Below are 21,466 nucleotides of genomic sequence, written 5' to 3' on the forward strand. Positions count from 1 at the left end.
TCAATTTTGATAAAATGCTTACGATACCAAGACAAAGAAAAGATCCTGAAGGCTGCTGCCCAAAGTGCCAAAAATAGAAACGGGCCATTGATGATAGCAGGAAAACCAGTCCTTTTTTACCCTGATATAAGTCACAACCTGTTGAAGAGGAAGAAGGAATTTAACCCAGTGAAAAAAGCCTTATGGGTAAAGGGTTACAAATTTACAATGCGTCATCCAGCAACACTGATAATTTTTTTGGAGGAAGGGAAAAAATTTTTTCCCGATTATCGAAAAGCGGAGGAGTTTGTACAAGATCTTCCATCTATTCGCTATGAAGATAGACCCAACGAACAGAATTGATGGACATTTATGGATATTATAGAAAAGGGGAGCAAAATTTTAGAAATACTAAATGAGAATGGTATTCTTTTTTTTTTCTCTTCTTATACATATACGTTTTTGTGTTGCGGGGGGGCTGGGGAGCTTTGGATCGGTTACTGCGGGATTCACGTGTGTAATCATGGTGGTTGCCATGACCCGTACAGCAGAGGGGGGTAATGTTGTGTTAGTTTTCCACAACATTAGTAGGGGGGTATTTTGTTTTTTTCTTTATATTTTAATTTTCTTCTATCTTTTAGCCTGGATGATTGGTGGGGACACACATAGCAACACGGAGATTTTTATAAAGATTTCCCAAGATACCACAAAAGTGGAAAGATTAGGTATTATTATAGATTGGAATAATATAATAAAAAAAATGACTAATCTACTAAACTTTTTAAGTTTTAATGTTAATGGGCTTAATGGGCCAGTAAAAAGAAAAAGAATTTTAACATATATTAAAAAAATGAAAACAGATATAGCTTTTTTACAAGAAACTCATTTAACAGACACAGAACACCAGAAATTAAAAAGAGACTGGGTTGGAAATGTTATTGCAGCTTCATTTAATTCAAAGGCGAGAGGAGTTGCAATTTTGGTTAACAAAAATCTACCAATTAAAATACAAAACATATTAATTGATTCGGCGGGGAGATATCTAATTATACACTGTCAAATCTTTTCAGAACTATGGACCCTTATGAACATTTATGCACCAAATGAAAATGATGTAAAATTCATACAGGAGGTCTTTTTGAATTTGGCCAACGCACATGATAAAATATTAATAGGTGGAGATTTTAATTTTTGTCTAGATCCAGCTTTAGATAGATCAACAAAGGTTGTTACAAAATCAAAAGCAGTAAAATTAACTCTATCATTGATGAAAGACTTAAATCTGATTGATATATGGAGAAGAATTAATCCAAAAGAAAGAGATTATTCATTTTATTCAAATAGACATAAAACATACTCAAGGATAGACTTTTTCCTATTATCAACAAATATTCAAGATAGAGTGAAAAATGTGGAATATAAAGCAAGAATACTGTCAGATCATTCTCCTTTAATAATGACAATGATAATGACAGATAAAGAGGAATCAGTTTATAGGTGGAGATTTAATTCAATATTATTAAAACGTCAAGACTTTTGTGATTTTATGAAAAAACAGATTCAGTTCTTTTTAGATATAAATTCACATTCAGTTGATGATAAATTTATAGTGTGGGAAGCAATGAAGGCATACTTGAGAGGTCAGATAATAAGTTATACTTCTAAAATTAAGAAGGAATATATGATAGAAATAGATCAATTGGAAAAAGAGATTACGAAATTAGAAAAAGAATCCCAAAGAAATATGACAGAAGAAAAACGAAGACAACTCATTAACAAGAAGTTACAATATAATACACTCCAAACATATCGAACGGAAAAAGCAATTATGAGAACTAAACAAAGATATTATGAACTAGGTGAAAGATCACATAAAGTTCTTGCATGGCAGCTAAAAACAGACCAGACTTCTAAAACAATAAATGCAATTCGAACAAGAGTAAATAAAATTACTTATAAACCTTTAGAAATTAATGAAGCTTTTAAGAATTTTTACTCTGAGTTGTACAAATCAGAATCACAAAATGACAATGTCAAGATAGAAAGGTTTCTATCACAAATAACTCTTCCAAAATTAAATACGGAAGAACAGAAGGGATTAGATATGCCTTTTACATTGAAAGAGGTCGAAGAAGCCCTAGGATCACTTCAAAGTAATAAATCTCCAGGAGAAGATGGTTTTCCGCCTGAATTCTATAAAAAGTTTAAAGATTTATTAATTCCTCCTCTTATGGAGTTAATACGCCAAGCGGAAAGAACGCATAAACTTCCAGAGTCCTTTTCGACAGCCATTTTAATAGTATTGCCAAAAAAAGATAGAGATCCTTTAAAGCCATCATCATATAGACCGATTTCTTTATTAAATACTGATTATAAAATAATAGCAAAAATCTTATCTAATAGATTATCTAAATGCTTACCAAAATTAGTACATATGGATCAAACAGGATTTATTAAAAATAGACAATCAGCAGATAATGTAACTCGCTTATTTAGTATAATTCATTTAGCACAGAAGAGGGAGGAAATGAGCGTGGCAGTTGCTTTAGATGCAGAAAAAGCATTTGATAGATTGGAGTGGGATTTTTTATTTAAGGTATTGGAAAAATACGGATTAGGAGTATCCTTTATAAAATGGATTAAAACCTTAAATACTAATCCCAAAGCTAAAGTAGTGACAAATGGTCAAATTTCAACACCATTTCAGTTAACAAGGTCAACTAGGCAAGGTTGTCCATTATCACCTGCTTTATTTGTGTTGGCGATAGAGCCATTAGCTGAACTGATCAGAATGGACCCAGATATTAAGGGTTTTAGAGTTAACCAAGAAGAATACAAGATCAACTTATTTGCTGATGATGTTCTACTTTATCTAACAAACCCATTGCAATCGTTGCGTAAATTATCCTATAGATTAGAAGAATATGGGAAAGTATCAGGTTACAAAATAAATTGGGACAAAAGTGAAATTTTACCTCTTACTAAAGGAGACTATAATCAATGTCGATCAATAACCCAGTTTAGATGGCCGGCAAATGGTATAAAATATTTAGGTATAAGAGTCGATAATGATATAAAGAACATATACAAATTAAATTATTTACCACTATTGAAAAAAATTCAAGAAGATCTTGATAAATGGATGGTATTACCAATAACATTAGTAGGTAGAGTAAATACCATAAAAATGAATATATTCCCTAGATTACAATACTTATTTCAATCACTACCAATACAATTACCCCAGAAGTTTTTTCAAGAGCTGAATAAGTATGTGAGGAAGTTTCTTTGGAAAGGTAAGATGTCAAGAATATCGTTGGAAAAATTGACATGGAAATTTGAGCTAGGAGGGTTACAACTTCCAAATTTTAAGAATTATTATAAAGCAAATCAACTTAGATTTATTGCATCCTTTTTTGAGAAAGACAAACCGGCGTGGATCAGAATAGAACTAGATAAAATAGGAGAAAACATACCAGAAGACTTTATATATAAATGGGAATCTAAATGGATACGGGAAAAGAAAGAATCTCCTATATTAAAACATTTGATTGATTTATGGAATAAGATAAATGTTGACGATGAGACAAAGAAATCCTTATTAGCAAAGAGATCTTTAATCCAAAATAGACTTATTCCTTTTACAATGGATAATCAACTTTTATATAATTGGTTTCAAAAAGGGATTAGATATATAGGAGATTGTTTTGAAGGAGGTATATTAATGTCATTTGATCAATTAAAGAATAAATATAAAGTATCAAACAACACTCTTTTTTGTTACTTTCAACTAAGGGCTTATTTAAGAGAAAAGCTAGGTCAAACAATGTTACTACCGAAACCCAATGAAATAGAAACTTTAATTCAAAAAGGAAAGATTAAAAAATTTATCTCTTGTATGTATAATTTGATTCAAAAACAGGCAATTAAACAAGGAGTCCATAAGTCAAGACAAAAATGGGAAAGTGATTTGAATATCAAAATTGAAGAAAAAAACTGGTCAAGACTATGTCTTGAGAGTATGACAAATACAATAAACGTTCGATTAAGATTAGTGCAATACAATTTTTTACATCAACTATATATTACACCACAAAAAATAAACAAATTAAACCCAAATCTATCTGATCAGTGTTTTCGATGTAACCAAGAAATTGGTACTTTTTTACATTCTACTTGGTCTTGCTCTAAAATTCAACCTTTCTGGACAAATTTAAGAGTTCTACTGGAACAAATCATTGGAATACAACTTCCACACAATCCAACATTACTTTTACTAGGTAATATTGAAGGGATAAAACCGATATCCAGATTGAATAAATATCAGAAAGAATTTATAAAAATTGCATTGGCAGTAGCCAAAAAAGCTATTGCAGTGACTTGGAAATCGGATACATACCTAAGTATAGATCGTTGGAAGAACGAAATTTATGGCTGTATTCCACTTGAAAAAATCACTTACAATTTAAGAGATAAATATGAAACATTTTTGAAAATTTGGCGCCCTTATTTACAAAAGACAGGATTAAATATATAGGTGCTCCGAAGATGAAATAATTGGTTACTTGGGGAAAGAAATAAATGCATACACTAAAGTTATTACGAACTCCGTGGAGCGTGTGGGGATCTTCCAATATCCAGGCATTCCTTTTTTTTTTCTCTTTCTTTTTTTTTTAGGGATGTTAGGGGGGAGGGGTTAAGGGGAGGGGGGCTGGGTAACATTTTTTTTTCTCATACACTTTTATTCTGTAACTATTTGAAAACAATAAAAAAAGTTTAAAAAAAAAAGAACAATGGATTAATAAAGAGGTACACACTAATTTGCTGGACTATGTTTTGAAATTTAAAGACAAATTACATAAAGCTTGTAGTTTAGCCAGGGAAAATTTAAAATTGGCTCAGGAGAAGATGAAAACCTGGTATGATAAAGAAGCTAGGATGAGGGCATTTAAGCCTGGAGATAAGGTGCTGGTTCTTTTCCCAGTGCAAACGAATCCTTTACAAGCTAAATTTCATGGTCCTTATGAAATTGTGTCTAAAATTAATGATGTGGATTATATGATTAAAAACTGCAGATTGTAGAAGGCCAACACAACTTTGCCATATAAATATGATAAAACCATATTATGAGAAACAGTCTGCTACTATGACTGTTGTGGTCAATAATGAGTCTGATCTCACTAGGAACATAATGGATGATTCATCTGAAACTCATTCAAAACCCAAAGTTGTTTCTATCAGATTACCAAACTCAACCATTCTGGAAAATATTGATGAGAAATTAGCACATTTACAGCCAGAGCAGAAGCAGCAGATGAAGCAATTAATTTTTAAATATAGAGATTTATTTCCAGATGTTCCTAGAAGAACCACAGTAACTTCACATAATGTAGATGTTGGAGGTGCCAAACCCATAAAACAACATCCATATAGGATGAACATGGAAAAATGTGAACTTGCTGAGAAAGAAATTAAATATATGCTAGAGAATAATATTATTCGACCTTCTAACTCGAAGTGAAGTTCACCCTGTGTTATGGTGCCTAAGTCAGATGGTAGTATTAGGTTTTGTATGGACTACAGGAAGGTGAATGCTGTGACGAAAACAGATGCATATCCAATTCCTAGAGTAGATGATTGTGTAGATAAAGTTGGAAAAGCAAAGTTCCTTACAAAAATTGATTTATTGAAAGGGTTTTGGTGTGTTCCACTAAAGGACAGAGGTAGAGAGATTTCTGCATTTGTAACTCCATCTGGGCTATATGAATATAATGTTCTTCCATTTGGGATGAAGAATGCCCCAGGTACTTTCCAGCGGATGATTAACTCTGTGATTCAGGGATTAAAAGATACAGATGCTTATATTGACAATTTAGTTATAGGAAATGATACTTGGGAAACACACATTACTGCGGTGGAGAAACTATTTGAAAGGCTTTCAAAAGCTAACTTAACTATTAATTTAGCTAAAAGTGAATTCAGACATGCCACAGTGCCTTACCTTGGTTATGTTGTGGGACAAGGTAAGGTAGCTCCTGTTCAGGCAAAAGTTTGGGCAATTTCAGAGATCCCCACTCCAACTGGGAAAAAACTCTTAGAAGATTCCTGGGAATGGTAGGATATTACTGAAAATTTTGTAAGAATTTTGCTAATATTGCCCTTCCATTAACTAACCTCTTGAAGAAGAATGAAAAGTTTGTGTGGACAGTGCCTTGTCAAGAAACATTTGAAGAATTGAAAACTACGATATGTCATCAACCTGTGCTCAAGGCACCTGACTTTGAAAAACCTTTTTCATTAGCTGTAGATGCTAGCGATGAGGCTGCAGGAGCAGTATTATTGCAAAGGAATGAAGGTGATGAGGTTGATCATCCAGTAGCTTACTTTTCTAAGAAATTTAATGAGCATCAAAGAAACTATTCGACAATAGAAAAGGAATTGTTATCTCTTGTTTTGGCTTTAAAACATTTTGATGTGTATGTTGGTACAACTCAAAAGCCACTCATAATCTGACCATTGGCTTACACCGACCATAATCCGTTGGTGTTTCTGAGTAAGATGATGAACAAAAATAGAAGGTTATTAAATTGGAGTTTAACGTTACAGGAGCACAATATTTTGATAACTCATATTAAAGGCAAAGATAATGTGATTGCTGATTGTCTATCTCGATGTTGAATGTACAATGTAATTTTTTTATGGAATGATATTTTAACATTTGTAACACTCCTACTGTATAGTAAGTTGTAAGATGCTGTATGATAATACTAGGTATACTGTGTATGTTGTAAATTTTGTAAATTTTTTGTAAATAGTTAATTGTTAAAATTTTGTTCATGACAGATCAAAATTTTTTTTTTGGAGGGAGGTGTTACGTACCCGTGGGTATCTTGTGACTGTCACATGACCATGATGTAATTGAGACTCTGCTGGGCATGATGTAATGGTCTTGTGATGGTGGAGTGATGTAATTTTCCTGCCTGTGAGAGGTCATGTGATAGCCTCTTTCAACAGGGTATAAAAGGAGAACTCCTCCCTGTGATGTAGGTCAGTTCGTGGTTTAAGTCGTCAGTGACTCCGTTCTGCTGTGTATTTGATTTTATGACACAGCTTCGTTTTAAAGTGGAGTTTTAATTTCTACTGTAAGAATCGTTGTGCTGGCAGTTCTGAAAATCACTGCCAGTTAAAGTCCAGTCGGAGAGTGAAGAATTATCAAAGTTCGGAAAACCCAAAGGATTGAGAACAGTGCGGAAAGAACAGGTGCTGTTTTCTCCCAGTAGGGATTAATTTTTAGTTCCAAGTGCTCCTGCCATGTTTTGTCACCCTGTAAACTTATCCTTCAATCTCTTTGAATTATGGAGGACAGCATGTGCATAAATGTCTCTCTCCAGCAGACTTCATCATGATCATCATGTCTCCAGTATTTCTACTATTTTTTAATGTTTCTTAATTGTATGTATGATTTTTTTTGTGTTCTATCACTGAGCAGCAGTGAACCATCTGACTGGCCTATCAGAGTTCTCTTTGGGAACTAGGTGACTTTGATCAGCATTTCTGATCTGGCTATTGTTCACAATTGCAATTAATGAAAAAAAAACTTATGAAAGTAAGGATAAAATCTACAGATGAATCACACATAAATAACAAATTGAAGTGTATTAATATTAAATATTGTACTGGAACAGATTAACCAGCGACTTTTCAAATACAATGCAGCAGGGAAGCTGAACGACCTGGGGGAAGAAAATGTTTCTCATCCTGACTATTCTTGTTTCTTCTGATGGTAGAAAGTCAAAGAGGATGCTGGATGGATGGGTGGGATCCTTAATAATAGAAAGGGCCCTGCATACACAGCGCACCTGATAAATGTCCCTGATGGATCATAGAGAGACCCCTATGATCCTCTCAGCTGTTCTCACAATCCTTTGTTGGGAGTTCTGGTCCGATGCTCGACTGCTCCCATACCAGATGGGGATGCAACTTGTCAGGACGCTCTCAATTATACTCCTGTAAAATGCAATTGCAATGGTGGGTAGGGGGGTGGGGTGCTTGCTTGCCTCAATCTTCAATTTTCACACAAAATCCTGCAAATATTCATTTTATTTATTTATTTGTTTGTTTGTTTGCTTGTTTATTGAGATACATCATGGTACAGGCCCTGTGCTAACTACTACACTACCGTGCCACTCTTTCAATCATTTGTCCAATTCCTTAATGAAATGGAAAATCAAAAACTACTGCAGATTCCACATTTCTGAAATATAAAGAGAGTTACAGCCTCGCCCCATCAGTATTATTACCTTCGTCTTTTCTATCCCTCACCCCCGCCTTCTCTTCAAGTTAGAACTGCTTGCTTTCTCTTACTAACTTTTGACAAAAGATATTCAAGCTGAACCTTTTTCTCTCTCCATAGATGCTGTGTGACCTTTGAATGAATCAATGCTTCATGTTTCTATTCTCTGCTGAATGTTCCTTTTCAACCCCTCAGGCAGTACTCCCCAGATCAACACAACTGAATAACTAAAGAAATTCACCCCATTTGGCAGGGAGAAGGAAACCTGACTGATACTGCTGAAGATGAGGTTGTTGATTTACAAACAAAGGCTTCTAGCAAGGAGGGGTTGATGAGAGGGCAAAATTGCAATCAGCTAGGCGAGTTGCAATGTAAGAGGCAGACAAAATCAAAAAAGGTGAGTAGAGGATTGAAGGTGTTATATTTGAATGCACATAGTATACGGATTAAGGTAATTGAACTTGTAGCACAGTTAAAGATTGGCATGTATGACATTGTGTACATCACTGAGTCATGGCTGAAAGAAGGTTGTAGCTGGGAGCTTAACGTCCAAGCATACACATTGTATGGAAAGGACAGGCAGGTAGACAAAGGGGGAGGCATTGCTCTGTTGGTAAAAAAGTAAAATCATATCATTTCAACATAGGGTTGAATCATTGTGGGTAGAGCTAAGGAAATGCAAGGGTAAAAGAATTCTGATGCGAGCTATGTACAGAACTCCAAACAGTAGTAAAGATGCAGTCTACAAATTACAATGGGAGACAGAGAATGAATACCAGAAGGGCAATGTTATGATAATCATGGGGCATTTCAATATGCAGACAGATTGGGAAGATCAGGTTGGTGCTGGATCCCAAGAGAGGGATTTTTTAGAATGCCTATGAGATGGCTTTTTACAGTAGTTCACGCTTGAGCCCACAAGGGGATCAGCTGTTCTGGATTGAATGTTGTGCTATAAACTGGAATTGATTAGGTATCTTAAGGTAAAGGAACCCTCAGGGAACAGAGACCATATGATAGAATTCACCCTGCAATTTGAGAAGAAGCTAAAGTCAGATGTATCAGTAATACAGTGCAGTAAAGAGAAAATTAGAGACATGATAAAGAAGCTGGCCAAAGTTAATTGGAAGGGAACATTAGCAGGGATGGCAGCAGACCTGTAATGGCTGGAATTTCTGGGAGCAATCTGGAAAATGTAGGATATATACATCCCAAAGAGGAAGAAGTACTCTAAAGGCAGGATGACACAACCATGGCTGACAAGAGGTCAAAGCCAACATAAAAGCCAATGGAGGGCACATAATAGAGCAGAAATTAGTGGGAAGTTAGAGGATTGGGAAGCTTTTAAGAACCAGCAGAAAGAAAACTAGAAAGCTCATAAAGAAGGGAAAGATGGAATGGCCAATAGTATTAAAGAGGACACCAAAAGTTTCTTCTGATACATAAAGTATAAAAAGAGAGGTGAGAGTAGATATCAGACTGCTGGAAAATGATAGTGGAGAGGTAGTAATGGGGGTCAAGGAAATGATGGATGAACTAAGTATTTTGCGTCAGTCTTCACTGTGGAAGACAGTAGAAGTATGCTGGTAGTTGAAGAGTGTCAAGGGGCAGAAGTCTGTGAAGTTGCCATTACTAGGAGAAGGATCATGGGAAACTGAAAGATCTGAAGGTAGATAAATCACCTGGACCAGATGGTATACACCTCTGTTTTGGTAGAGGTGGCTGAAGGGATTGTAGGGGCATTGGTAAAGATCTTTCAAGAATCGATTGATTCTGGCATGGTTCCAGAGGAATGGAAAATTGCAAATGTCACTCCAAGAAGGGAGAAAGGCAGAAGAAAGGAAATTATAGGCCAGTTAGTCTGACCACAGTAGTTGGGAAGATGTTGTAGTCAATTGTTGAAGATGTGGTTTTGGGGTACTGGAGACACTTGCTAAAATAGGCCATAATTAGCATGGTTTTCTTAAGGGAAAATCTTGCCTGAAAAATCTGTTAGAATTCCTTGAAGAATTAACAAGTAGGATAGACAAAGGAGAAGTGGTGGACGTTGTGTACTTGGATTGTCAGAAGGCACTTGACAGCGTGCCACGCATGAGGCTGCTTAACAAGCCAAGAGCCCATGGTATTAGAGGAAAGATACTAGCATGGATAAAGTATTGGCTGATTGACAGGAGGCAAAGAGTGGGAATAAAGGGAGCCTTTTCTGGTTGGTTGCCAGTGACTAGTGGCATTTCCACAGGGGTCTGTGTTATATGTCAAAGACTTAGTTTACAGAATTGATGGCTTTGTTGCCAAGTTTGCAGATGATATGGAGATAGATGGAGGGGCAGGTAGTTTTGAGGAAGTAGAGAGGCTGCAGAAGGACATTAGACAGATTAGGAGAATGGGCAAAGAGGTGGCAGATGGAATATAGTTTAGGGAACTGTATGGTCATGCACTTTGGGAGAAGAAATAAAAGTGTAAGCTATTTTTCTAAATGGAGAGAAAATACAAAATCTGAGGTGCAAAGGGATTTGGGAGTCCTCGTGCAGGACTTCCTGAAGGTTAATTTGTAGGTTGAATTGGTAGCGAGGAAGGCAAATGTGATGTTAGCATTCATTTCAACAGGACTAGAATATAAAAGTAAGGATGTAACATAAAGAACTGATGAGGCCTCACTTGTAGTATCGTGAGCAGTTTTTGTCTCCTTACTTTAGGAAGGATGTGCTGGCATTGGAAAGGATTCAAAGGAGCTTCACGAAAATTATTCCAGGATTGAAAGGCTTGTGGTATGAGGAGCGTTTGCTGGCTCTGGGACTGTACTCACTGGAATTGAAAAGAATGAGGGGTGACCTGAGTGAAACCTATCAGATGTTGAAAGGCCTCTATAGAGTGGATGGGAAGAGAATGTTTCCTATGGCGGGAGAGTCTAAGACCAGAGGACGCAGCCTCCGAATAGAGGTGTGTTCTTTTAGAACGGTGATGATGAGATATTTCTTTCATCAGAGATTGATAAATCTGTGGAATTCATTGCCGCAGGTGGGTGTAGAGGCCAGGCCATTGGGTATATTGGGCAGAGCTACGATGGAGTTTGGCAGCGACTTTTTTGAGCTCATCTGTGGAATCAGCTTCATTTCTACCTTTAACATCTTTCCTTTTCCTTTTCAAGGTGGATGGGGTTCTGTTGAAAACCCTGACCTGGATCTACACTCAAACTTTGGTTTTTTGCGATCATTTTTTCAGACCACAAAGGACGTGGCCCAGAAGGAGTGTGTGACTTCGGGGTTCCAAGGCTTTGCGGGTGCCGCTGGCTGAAGCATTGTGGAAGAAAACAGAACATCAGGCATAGCAGATCAGCTGTCGGGGGCTCTGTACTCGGCAAATTGCATGCTCTCTCTCTTTCTCTCATTGGTAGGACAGAGGGTTAGCTGTCAGTTCTCAAGTCAAGGAAATCGTGGGAAAAAAGAAGTGATTCGGAACTGTAAATCAGTGAGTTGTTTTGTTTACGTCTCCCCTCGCTGTAAAAGGGTGACGCATCTCTGTCCCTTTATTAGGGAGAGAGAGAGAGCGCCTGTGGTAAGTGAAATTGGTGGTGTAAACAATCAGTTTTTGTTCTGCAGATCATGGTCTTTCCTGGCGGCTTTGCTATTGGTTGCTTGGTGGCTGGAGGGTGCTGAGGTAAGTGGAGGAGGGGGGAGTGTCCTTGCTTTGCTGCTGCTTGTGCTTAGGGGGGGTGGGTTTGGGGGTCTAATGTTTTTATTGTCACTCATTGTTTGGGATTCTCTTCTGTTTTTGTGGATGTCTGTGAAGAACAGGAATCTCAGATTGTATACTACATACATGCTCTGATATTGACTCAAACTAGAAAAATACAGGCCTTTCGGCCCACAAAGCTGTGCTGAACATGGCCTTACCTTAGAACTAGCTAGGCTTACCTATTACCCTGTTTTTCTAAGCTCCATGTACCTATCCAGGAGTCTCTTAAAAGACGCTATCGTATCCACCTCCACCACCGTTGCCGGCAGCCCGTTCCACGCACTCACCATTCTCTGCATAAAAAACTTACCCGACATCTACTCTGTACCTGCTTCCAAGCACCTTAAAACTGTGCGCCCTCACACTAGCCATTTCAGCCCTGGGAAAGAATTTCCGACTATCCACATGATCAATGCCTCTCATCATCTTGTACACCTCTATCAGGTCACCTCTCATCCTCCGCCACTCCAAGGAGAAAAGGCTGAGTTCACTCAACCTATTCTCAAAAGACAAGCTCCCCAATCCGGGCAACATCCTTGTAAACCTCCTCTGGTTTCCATGTCCTTCCTGTAGTGAGGCGACCAGAATTGAGCACAGTACTATTCAACTATATTTGAGGCAGACGTTTATAGATTAGTCAGGGCAGAGAGAAGGAGGGAGAATGGGGCGGAGAAGGAAAATGGATCAGCCATGGTGAAAGGGTCGAGCAGACTCGATGGGTCAAAAGGTCTAATTCTGCTCTTATATTTTACGGACATTCCTCTGCTGTGTTTGTCAATTAACTCAAATTCACATCATCAGATTACCAATATCCCCTGAGTGTAAAACTTCATTCAATTTTCAATACCCCTGTTCAACCTGCCCTGAACCATCTCTGCTCTTTAGAGTTTTATATAGTAAGTTCTGATCAGAAAGTATAATTACTAATGAAAACAATTATTACTCACATTTTCTTGATCTCTTTTAGAGAAAAAAGATTTGGATTTGGCAATTACATTTAACAATAGAGCTATATTTCACTTGCTATCAATTTGGTCATAAAATGCCTGATACATGCTTCTCAAATGTCTGAACAATGCATAGTTAAATAGCAAAAAACAATTCATTTAAATGGCATTGCACCGCACGTTTTAAACAGGAAACTTGTTTTATTAAATTCCTGACAGATTACAGTTCAATACAGAATGTGTCAGCTCCAAATGTTACATACAAAGCCTCCTTTTAAATCAAGTACTTTTCATTAACTAGGAAACCCCTGTGGGGGGACTGCTGGAAGGTTTCCATGCCTTTGCCCTTCGCTGGACAGATAGTCATTGGCTACATTGCTTCCAGTTAATTGCCATGAGCAGCAGTGGTGGGATTTTGATTAGAACGGCAGGAAAATACAAAGCCATTAGTGATGATAACAGCACGTTGCATATATATAAAATTTTGCCATTGCAGGAACAGTGAGCCAATGTTCACATCAGCAATCTTGAGGGTTAACAGTGTGTTATAATCAATGGCAGGCAACCAGCTTGGTGCATTTAAAGAGGCGCTGCCAACCTGATTGAGGAAAATAGCACATGATGTTCTAGGGGAAGCTCTTAAAACACAAGGGTAAATGCCCCAGTGGAGCCAAAACACTTGCAGAGACTAATCTGGCCAAATGGCTTCACTTGTGCTGCACTTTCCATTTCTAAACCCTGGCATTGTGGCAGCCTATCATTTGGAAAGTGAAGGCACAAGAACTGACCCAGAAAGTTACTCTGTGCAGTGATGTCCACCCGATAACCACATTTTCCAGTTCTGCACATTTGACTGTGCACGGCTAAACCAAAAAAAAACACGGATCAGCTCATTATCATGAAGTTGGTATCCTTTAAAACTGTTTGAAATGAACATTCCCCAGGAATGAACTAGTAGACAGACACCATTGATAGTCATTTATAAGTCCTGCATTATTCTGAATTTACTCTGATCACAAAATATTGCAAAAGAAAAGCATAAATCAGAGGCCACTTTTCTGGCAATGGATAATATTAAGGCAGTTAAACATGAAGTGGTTTTGAATCAACTTGCTTTTATATCTGTTAGTGGGAGCTCATTGAGGGCAAATTGCCTGCTGTATTGTTTTTATACTTCAAGTGGTTACACGTCAAAACAGTATTCCATTGGCTAGAAAGCACTTTGGGATGTTCTGAGGTCATTAAAAGTCATTACAGTCATGCAAATCCTAAATTAATCACAATCATAAGTTACAAATGAGATGACGATCATGTGCTGCCTAATCTCTTTACCTCAAGGTACGAACAGATCAGCAAACTTAGACCATCCATGAATCATTAAAATATGCTGTATGGATAAAACTCTGCCAATACCATTTAGATCCATGAATCTCAAAAACTACTTGGTAAGCCAAAGTAGGCGAACTTGGCTTATATGTATGATTTTTTTTAAATCTTTTAATCATTCATCAAACCTGAAAATCTCAAATTTACAGCAAGACAAAATCAGTGGGAAGGGAAGAGAGAACATATACAATTTCTTCCAGTATGTCAAGATCAATCATATCCAGTGTAGAATCAGTTTGCTATGAAAAGATGTTCACAGTAAAATACCTCTATCAAATCGTATTAATGTGAATAATGGAAATATAAAATCCACAGTACAGATCTATATAAAATGCATTCATGCATGTATTCTGAAAAGAACAAAAGAATGAATTAGAAAAGAAATGGCTGGCAGGTATGTAGCTCTACAGAGAGAAAAACTGCTTATGTCAATGGCATTTGATCAGAAACCAGCTTAAGATGTCTAACCTGGTTTCTCTCTCCAAAGCCCTCTGAGTATTTCTACCAGTTTCAGCTTTTAATTAATTGAAAACAACAGTATGGCTGTGAAGATGGTACTGCAACAGGACACTGGTCCATTGTTTGGTGTTATTCCCAAATTCACATTGGCAATATCATGCATAAACTGAGTTACATTATCTTGCAATACAATGGGACAAAGGGAAACCTATTTGCATGTGGCTTGTACGATATGCCACACTGAACATTTCTTGGGCTGAATAAAATTAGCTGTGGGTGTCAGCTGTTCTATATTGCAAGAGCCAATGTAGAGTCTCTTTCCATCTTTAATATTGGACTGATCAAAGGAATGATTAGTAGTTTTTTTCCTAAAATCTTTTTGAAAGAATCATAATTGTCTTAAAAATGTTTTCCGTTTTTGTTTTCTTAAAAAAGGGTTAAATTTTCTTCCATTAAAACAAAAGTAGTCCTGAACTCAACGGAAGGCTGAGGTAACTAACACAATGCTCATTGTTTTCAAAGCCTGTTCTTGAAATGATAGCTACCCGTTTCAACGAGGCACCTGCCCAAGTCAACAGTGCAGCCTATGCATAGTGCAAAAAGGCAGGTTCTGGAAATCCGATGCTGCAGAACCCTTGTAATCCAAGCAGGTAGTGGTGAACAAAAGTTGCCAAAACTATTGAAGAAAATCAATCGGATGTGCACAATATTTTAGGCTAAAAGCTGATGAGTTAATCTCCCAGATCACCATAACTCTTGATTTAATAAAGAAGCAATATAATAAAACACTTAAGATTTTTTTTAAAAGACCAACCAATATCCTTGCAGATAATTTGCTTCACCCAATTAAAACTTTTGGGTATAACATTTAGCTCATTCCTTATCACAGTTGCAAGAGCCCTGGTTAACGTGTATAAATTAACCACTGGATTTTAAGCATTAAAAGATGTATTTATATTTTTGCACCATAAAAACTACAGTAACCACCAGAGTAATTGAGATTCAATGTGATTGTAAAGCTCTGAACTGCAGATCATATTAAAGCCAGTAGCAGGGTTAAAAAAATCAATTTACACTATCATATAAAAGATAAATAAGAAACAAAAAAGTGTACATCCTGTACAGTAAGTTAAGTTTTACAAATTAAACATCTTTTTTCCCTCAATAAAAAATATAACTATATTCAAGTAGACTGCTGCCCCTTGGAGAGCCCATTTTAAGGGCGAGTTGTTCTGCCATAGTTTCTTCCCCACTCCTCCCTGTTGCTTCATCGGAAACCAATGGAACTGAATCGAACATTTTTTATCTCCAGTTCCAGCTGTTTGATTTGGACTTCCTTCTGTGCCAGCTGTTCCCGTAGTCTCCGAACCTCCTCCTGCTGCCGGTAAAACATCTGCAGAAGCTGATTGGAGAGAAAGGACAGAATTAATTTTTTTTTATTAAATCAATTTTTTAAATTAAATGTTACCTACAAAAATGGCCAGACTGCCTGAACCTACCTAGGATCACAATTAGTTACAGAACACGAAGTCTGGGCTATGTGGATGTAAAATAACCATAGGGCAAAAAACAGCCAGAGGTGGTGAGCAGTTGTTTCCCACGTGAAATGTCAGAGATCTGACAAGTGAAGACAGCAGGAAAAGTAGGGCACTGAGAGATCTGGGAGTGCACATCGTTGAAAGCAGCAGAACGGATTGATAAAGTTTTAATGAATGTAGGATATTTGCGTTTATTAGCTGGAGCACAGCATACAAGAGCAGGGGCTCACACTAAAGCTAGTCAGGCCACAGCCTGAGTATGATGTCTCCATGGGGTAAGGGCACGAGAAAGAGAACATTTATGAGGATATGAGGTAATTTTTAATTACGGAAAAACATTGTTGTGACAGGGATGGTTTTCCATGGAATAAAGGAGACTGAAGAGAGATTTTATCTCAGCATTAACTAGGGAAGCAGAGATGGGAGTTGTTGAATTCTGAAACATTGCACAAAAGGATGGTGGAAACAAAAATCTTTAGTATATTGTAAAGTACTTTTTAATCTTTTTATTTATTTGCAATACAGCGCAGAATAGGCCCTTCAGGCCCTTTGTGCTGTGCTGCCCAGCAATCCCCCGACTTAATCCTAGCCTAATCACGGGATAATTTATCATGACCAATTAGCCTACCAGCCAGTACGTCTTTGGACTATTGGAGGAAACCAGAGCACCTGGAGGAAACCCACACTGTCACTGGGAGAATGTGCAAGCTCCTTACAAGCAGCGGTGGGAATTGAATACGTCCTATCGAAAGGACAGACAGGTGGGCAGAGAGGTTGGGGTGGCTCTGCTGGTGAGGAATGAAATTCAGTCCCTTGCGAGGGGTGACATAGAATCAGGAGATATAGAGTCAGTATGGATAGAACTGAGAAATTGTAAGGGCAAAAAGACCCTAATGGGAGTTATCTACAGGCCCCCAAATAGTAGCCTGGATATAGGGTGCAAGTTGAATCAAGAGCTAAAATTAGCATGTCGCAAAGGTAATGCTATGGTTGTAATGGGAGATTTCAATATGCAGGTAGACTGGGAAAATCAGGTTGGTACTAGACCCCAAGAAAGGGAGTTTGTGGAGTGTCTCCGAGATGGATTCTTAGAGCAGCTTGTACTGGAGCCTACCAGGGAGAAGGCAATTCTAGATCTAGTGTTGTGTAATGAACCGAATTTGATAAGGGAACTTGAGGTAAAAGAGCCATTAGGAGGTAGTGACCATAATATGATAAGTTTTAATCTACAATTTGAGAGGGAGAAGGGAAAATCGGAAGTGTTAGTATTACAGTTGAACCAAGGGGATTATGGAGCCATGAGGGAGGAACTAGCCAAAGTTGACTGGAAGGATACCCTGGCAGGGATGACAGTGGAACAACAATGGCAGGTATTTCTGGGAATAATACAGAAGGTGCAGGATCAGTTCATTCCAAAGAGAAAGAAAGATTCTAAGGGGAGTAGGGAGCAACCGTGGCTGACAAGGGAAGTCAAGGACAGTACAAAAATAAAAGAGAAGTATAACATAGCAAAGATGAGCGGGAAGCCAGAGGATTGATAATTTTAAAGAGCAACAGGAGATAACTAAAAAGGCAATACAGGGAGAAAAGATGAGGTACAAAGGTAAGCTAGCCAAAAATATAAAAGAGGATAGTAAAAGCTTCTTTAGGTATGTGAAGAGAAAAAAATTAGTTAAGACCAAAGTTGGGCCCTTGAAGGCAGAAACAGGTGAATTAATTATGGGGAACAAGGAACTGGCAGATGAGTTGAACAGGTACTTTGGATCTGTCTTCACTAGGGAAGACACAAACAATCTCCCAGATATAATAGTGGCCAAAGGACCTAGGGTAACAGAGGAACTGAAGGAAATTCACATTAGGCAGAAAATGGCATTGGGTAGACTGATGGGACTGAAGGCCGATAAATCCCCAGGGCCTGATGGTCTGCATCCCAGGGTACTTAAGGAGGTGGCTCTAGAAATTGTGGATGCATTGGTAATCATTTTCCAATGTTCTATAGATTCAGAATCAGTTCCTGAGGATTGGAGGGTAGCTAATGTTATCCCACTTTTTAAGAAAGAAGCCAGAGAGAAAACACAGAATTATAGACCAGTTAGCCTGACATCAGTGGTGGGGAAGATGCTGGAGTCAATTATAAAAGATGAAATAGCGGCACATTTGGATAGCAGTAACAGGATCAGTCCAAGTCAGCATGGATTTACGTAGGGGAAATCATGCTTGACTAATCTTCTGGAATTTTTTGAGGATGTAACTATGAAAATGGACAAGGGAGAGCCAGTGGATGTAGTGTACCTGGACTTTCAGAAACCCATTAATAAGGTCCCACATAGGAGATTAGTGGGCAAAATTAGAGCACATGGTATTGGGGGTAGGGTACTAACATGGATAGAAAATTGGTTGGCAGACAGGAAACAAAGAATAGGGATTAACGGGTCCTTTTCAGAATGGCAGGCAGTGACTAGTGGGGTACCGCAAGGCTCGGTGCTGAAACAGCAACTATTTACAATATACATTAATGATTTAAATGAAAGGATTAACAGTAACATTAGCAAATTTGCAGATGACACAAAGCTGCGTGGCAGTGTGAAATATGAGGAGGATGTTATGAGAATGCAGGGTGACTTGGACAGGTTGGGTGAGTGGGCAAATGTATGGCAGATGCAGCTTAATGTGGATAAATGTGAGGTTATCCACTTTGGTGGCAAGAACAGGAAGGCAGATTACTATCTGAATGGTGTCAAGTTAGGAAAAGGGGAAGTACAATGAGATCTAGGTGTTCTTGTACATCAGTCACTGAAAGTAAGCCTGCAGGTACAGCAGACAGTGAAGGAAGCTAATAGCATGTTGGCCTTCATAACAAGGGGAATTGAGTATAGGAGCAAAGAGGTCCTACTGCAGTTGTACAGGGCCCTGGTGAGACCACACCTGGAGTATTATGTTCAGTTTTGGTCTCCAAATCTGAGGAAGGACATTCTTGCTATTGAGGGAGTGCAACGTAGGTTCACGAGGTTGATTCCCGGGATGGCAGGACTGTCATATGTTGAAAGATTGGAGCGACTGGTCTTGTATACACTGAAATTTAGAAGGATGAGAGGGGATCTGATAGAAACATATAAGACTATTAAGGGATTGGACACGCTAGAGGCAGGAAACATGTTCCCGATGTTGGGGGAGTCCAGAACCAGAGGCCACAGTTTAAGAATATGGGGTAGGCCATTTAGAACGGAGTTCAGGAAAAACTTTTTCATCCAGAGAGTTGTGGATCTATGGAATGCTCTGCCTCAGAAGGCAGTGGAGGCCAATTCTCTGGATGCTTTCAAAAAAGAGTTAGATAGAGCTCTTAAAGATAGCGGAGTCAAGGGATATGGGGAGAAGGCAGGAACGGGGTATGATTGTGGATGATCAGCCATGATCACATTGAATGGTGGTGCTGGCTCAAAGGGCCAAATGGCCTACTCCTGCACCTATTGTCTATTGTCTATTGAATCTGGGTCGCCTGTACTGTAAAGCATTCTGCTAACCACTACGCTACCATGCCATCCCATAATTGGTGCACCTTAACTGGCAAGGCTATGGACTGAAAGCTGCTAAGTGGAATTTTACTGGACAGCTTGTCTGCAGCTTACATCATCAAAACGGACTGAATGTTGTCAATTACAAAGAGACAAGTGAGGTTGGGTTTGCTGTGTCATATTAGGGCCAGGACCTTTAAATCCTGGGCATAATGTCATACTCCAGGCTCCACATATCAGAAAGAATGGAAAGAAGTGGTCCCTGGGTTGAGTGACTTCAGTTGGAGAAAATGGAGTTCTTTATTTGAAGCAGAAAAGTTTAAAGGGGTATTCAATAGCATATTCAGATTGAATGATTTTTTAAACACTAAATATAGCAAAAATCTTGCATAGCAACAGAGTCAGAACCAGAGACTGCATGAAAGGTATTTGGTAAAAGAAAGTGGTTAGTTGAGAACTTTTTTCTTACCATTGCCAGTCTAGTTGCATGAGTAGATTCAATGGAAACTTGAAAAAAAAATAGGATAAACAATGAGTGGAAATTTGGAGGGCTGAGGAAAAGAGTAGAGTCTTTTCAGGCATAATGGCCCAAACAAGACAAATGAAAAAAAGTTCTGGGTTACAGTCTCCTCAGATGGATGGCAGGTGACCTTAGGAGTGGTTTGCAGTTGGAGAAGTAGGGTGCTGGAAGATAGAGAGAAAATGTGGCTGGGTCACTTGGTCAGAGAGGAGCCAAGTCGATACTCCGTACCTGACACAGATGCATTAAGAGATTGAGAATGTTTCATGCTGGCTGAGTCAATCGGGAGGTTGCTTTCGTGCGTGACTATGACTGATAAGTGTAACAATTATGAGTATGGTGCTAAGTTCAGAAACAAATGTTTTTGTTTACCTCATTTTCCGTTTTTGGGGGTGGACACTCCGACAGGTCATACCCATTTGATATAAAATTCTTTCTCTGCTCTTGGACTTCCTGTGTGTTTCGTTGTTCCTGTTTTTGCTGTGTTGTGTTCACATATTCTCTTCTGGTGAAGTCAGGCACATTGCGCAGCTCAGTACTTTTATTCTCCAGAATGCACGGCTGGTTATTAGAACCAGGCTTTAAGGATACGAGTATTGGATCTGAAACCAAGAGAGTGATTAAAACAATGTTAAGTGAGGAGCCAAGCGCTTCAGCTGAAGCAGATTCTTTTCAGTTCTTAGCTGTGACCAGTGGAAAGTTGGGGGTTCAGTTCCCACTCCTGGCATGAGAGCATAACATTTTGGGCTGAGTATAAGGCAACGCCACTGTTTGGGGCACTGTGTTTGCGATGAGTTAAGCCAAGGCCCCTGGCAGCTGTTGTCTCAGGTGGCCTGAAAAGACCTGGTGCCTCTGCTTTCAAGACGAGCATCAGAGTTACCTCCTGCATCCTTGGGGAGGAGGTCTGCAAAGGGGAGGGAGTGGTTTTATTTCTAACATCGAATTAAACGTCCTGGAAACTGCTGGGAACAACGTGGGAGTTAAATTGCTGTGAGGAAGGATGAGGGGAAAGATCGTGCACAATCAGGCCGAGGACTGAAGCAACTTGAAGAGTGTACGCCCAAGGCCTGCAGCAGCCACATTGGTGAGGTCGGGTG

At 38.5% G+C, this 21,466-nt stretch overlaps 1 protein-coding gene across 4 annotated transcripts in view; it reads right to left on the bottom strand.

Moving 5' to 3' along the window:
- Nucleotides 1-13,132: 13,132 nt before the first annotated feature.
- The window catches only part of LOC140729120 (coronin-2A-like), a 163,517-nt gene continuing 155,183 nt past the window's right edge, over nt 13,133-21,466 (bottom strand). For all 4 annotated transcript variants that reach the window (XM_073048551.1, XM_073048548.1, XM_073048549.1 and 1 more), the window contains 2 exons: nt 20,742-20,971; nt 13,133-16,201 (listed from right to left, as the gene is read on the bottom strand). In XM_073048551.1, coding sequence (XP_072904652.1) covers nt 16,067-16,201; nt 20,742-20,971 — 365 coding nt within the window. In that variant the 3' untranslated portion in view covers nt 13,133-16,066. The remainder of the gene's footprint in view (nt 16,202-20,741; nt 20,972-21,466) is intronic.

Source organism: Hemitrygon akajei, chromosome 6 (genome assembly GCF_048418815.1).
Source record: "Hemitrygon akajei chromosome 6, sHemAka1.3, whole genome shotgun sequence".
In the NCBI taxonomy this organism is placed as follows: domain Eukaryota; kingdom Metazoa; phylum Chordata; class Chondrichthyes; order Myliobatiformes; family Dasyatidae; genus Hemitrygon; species Hemitrygon akajei.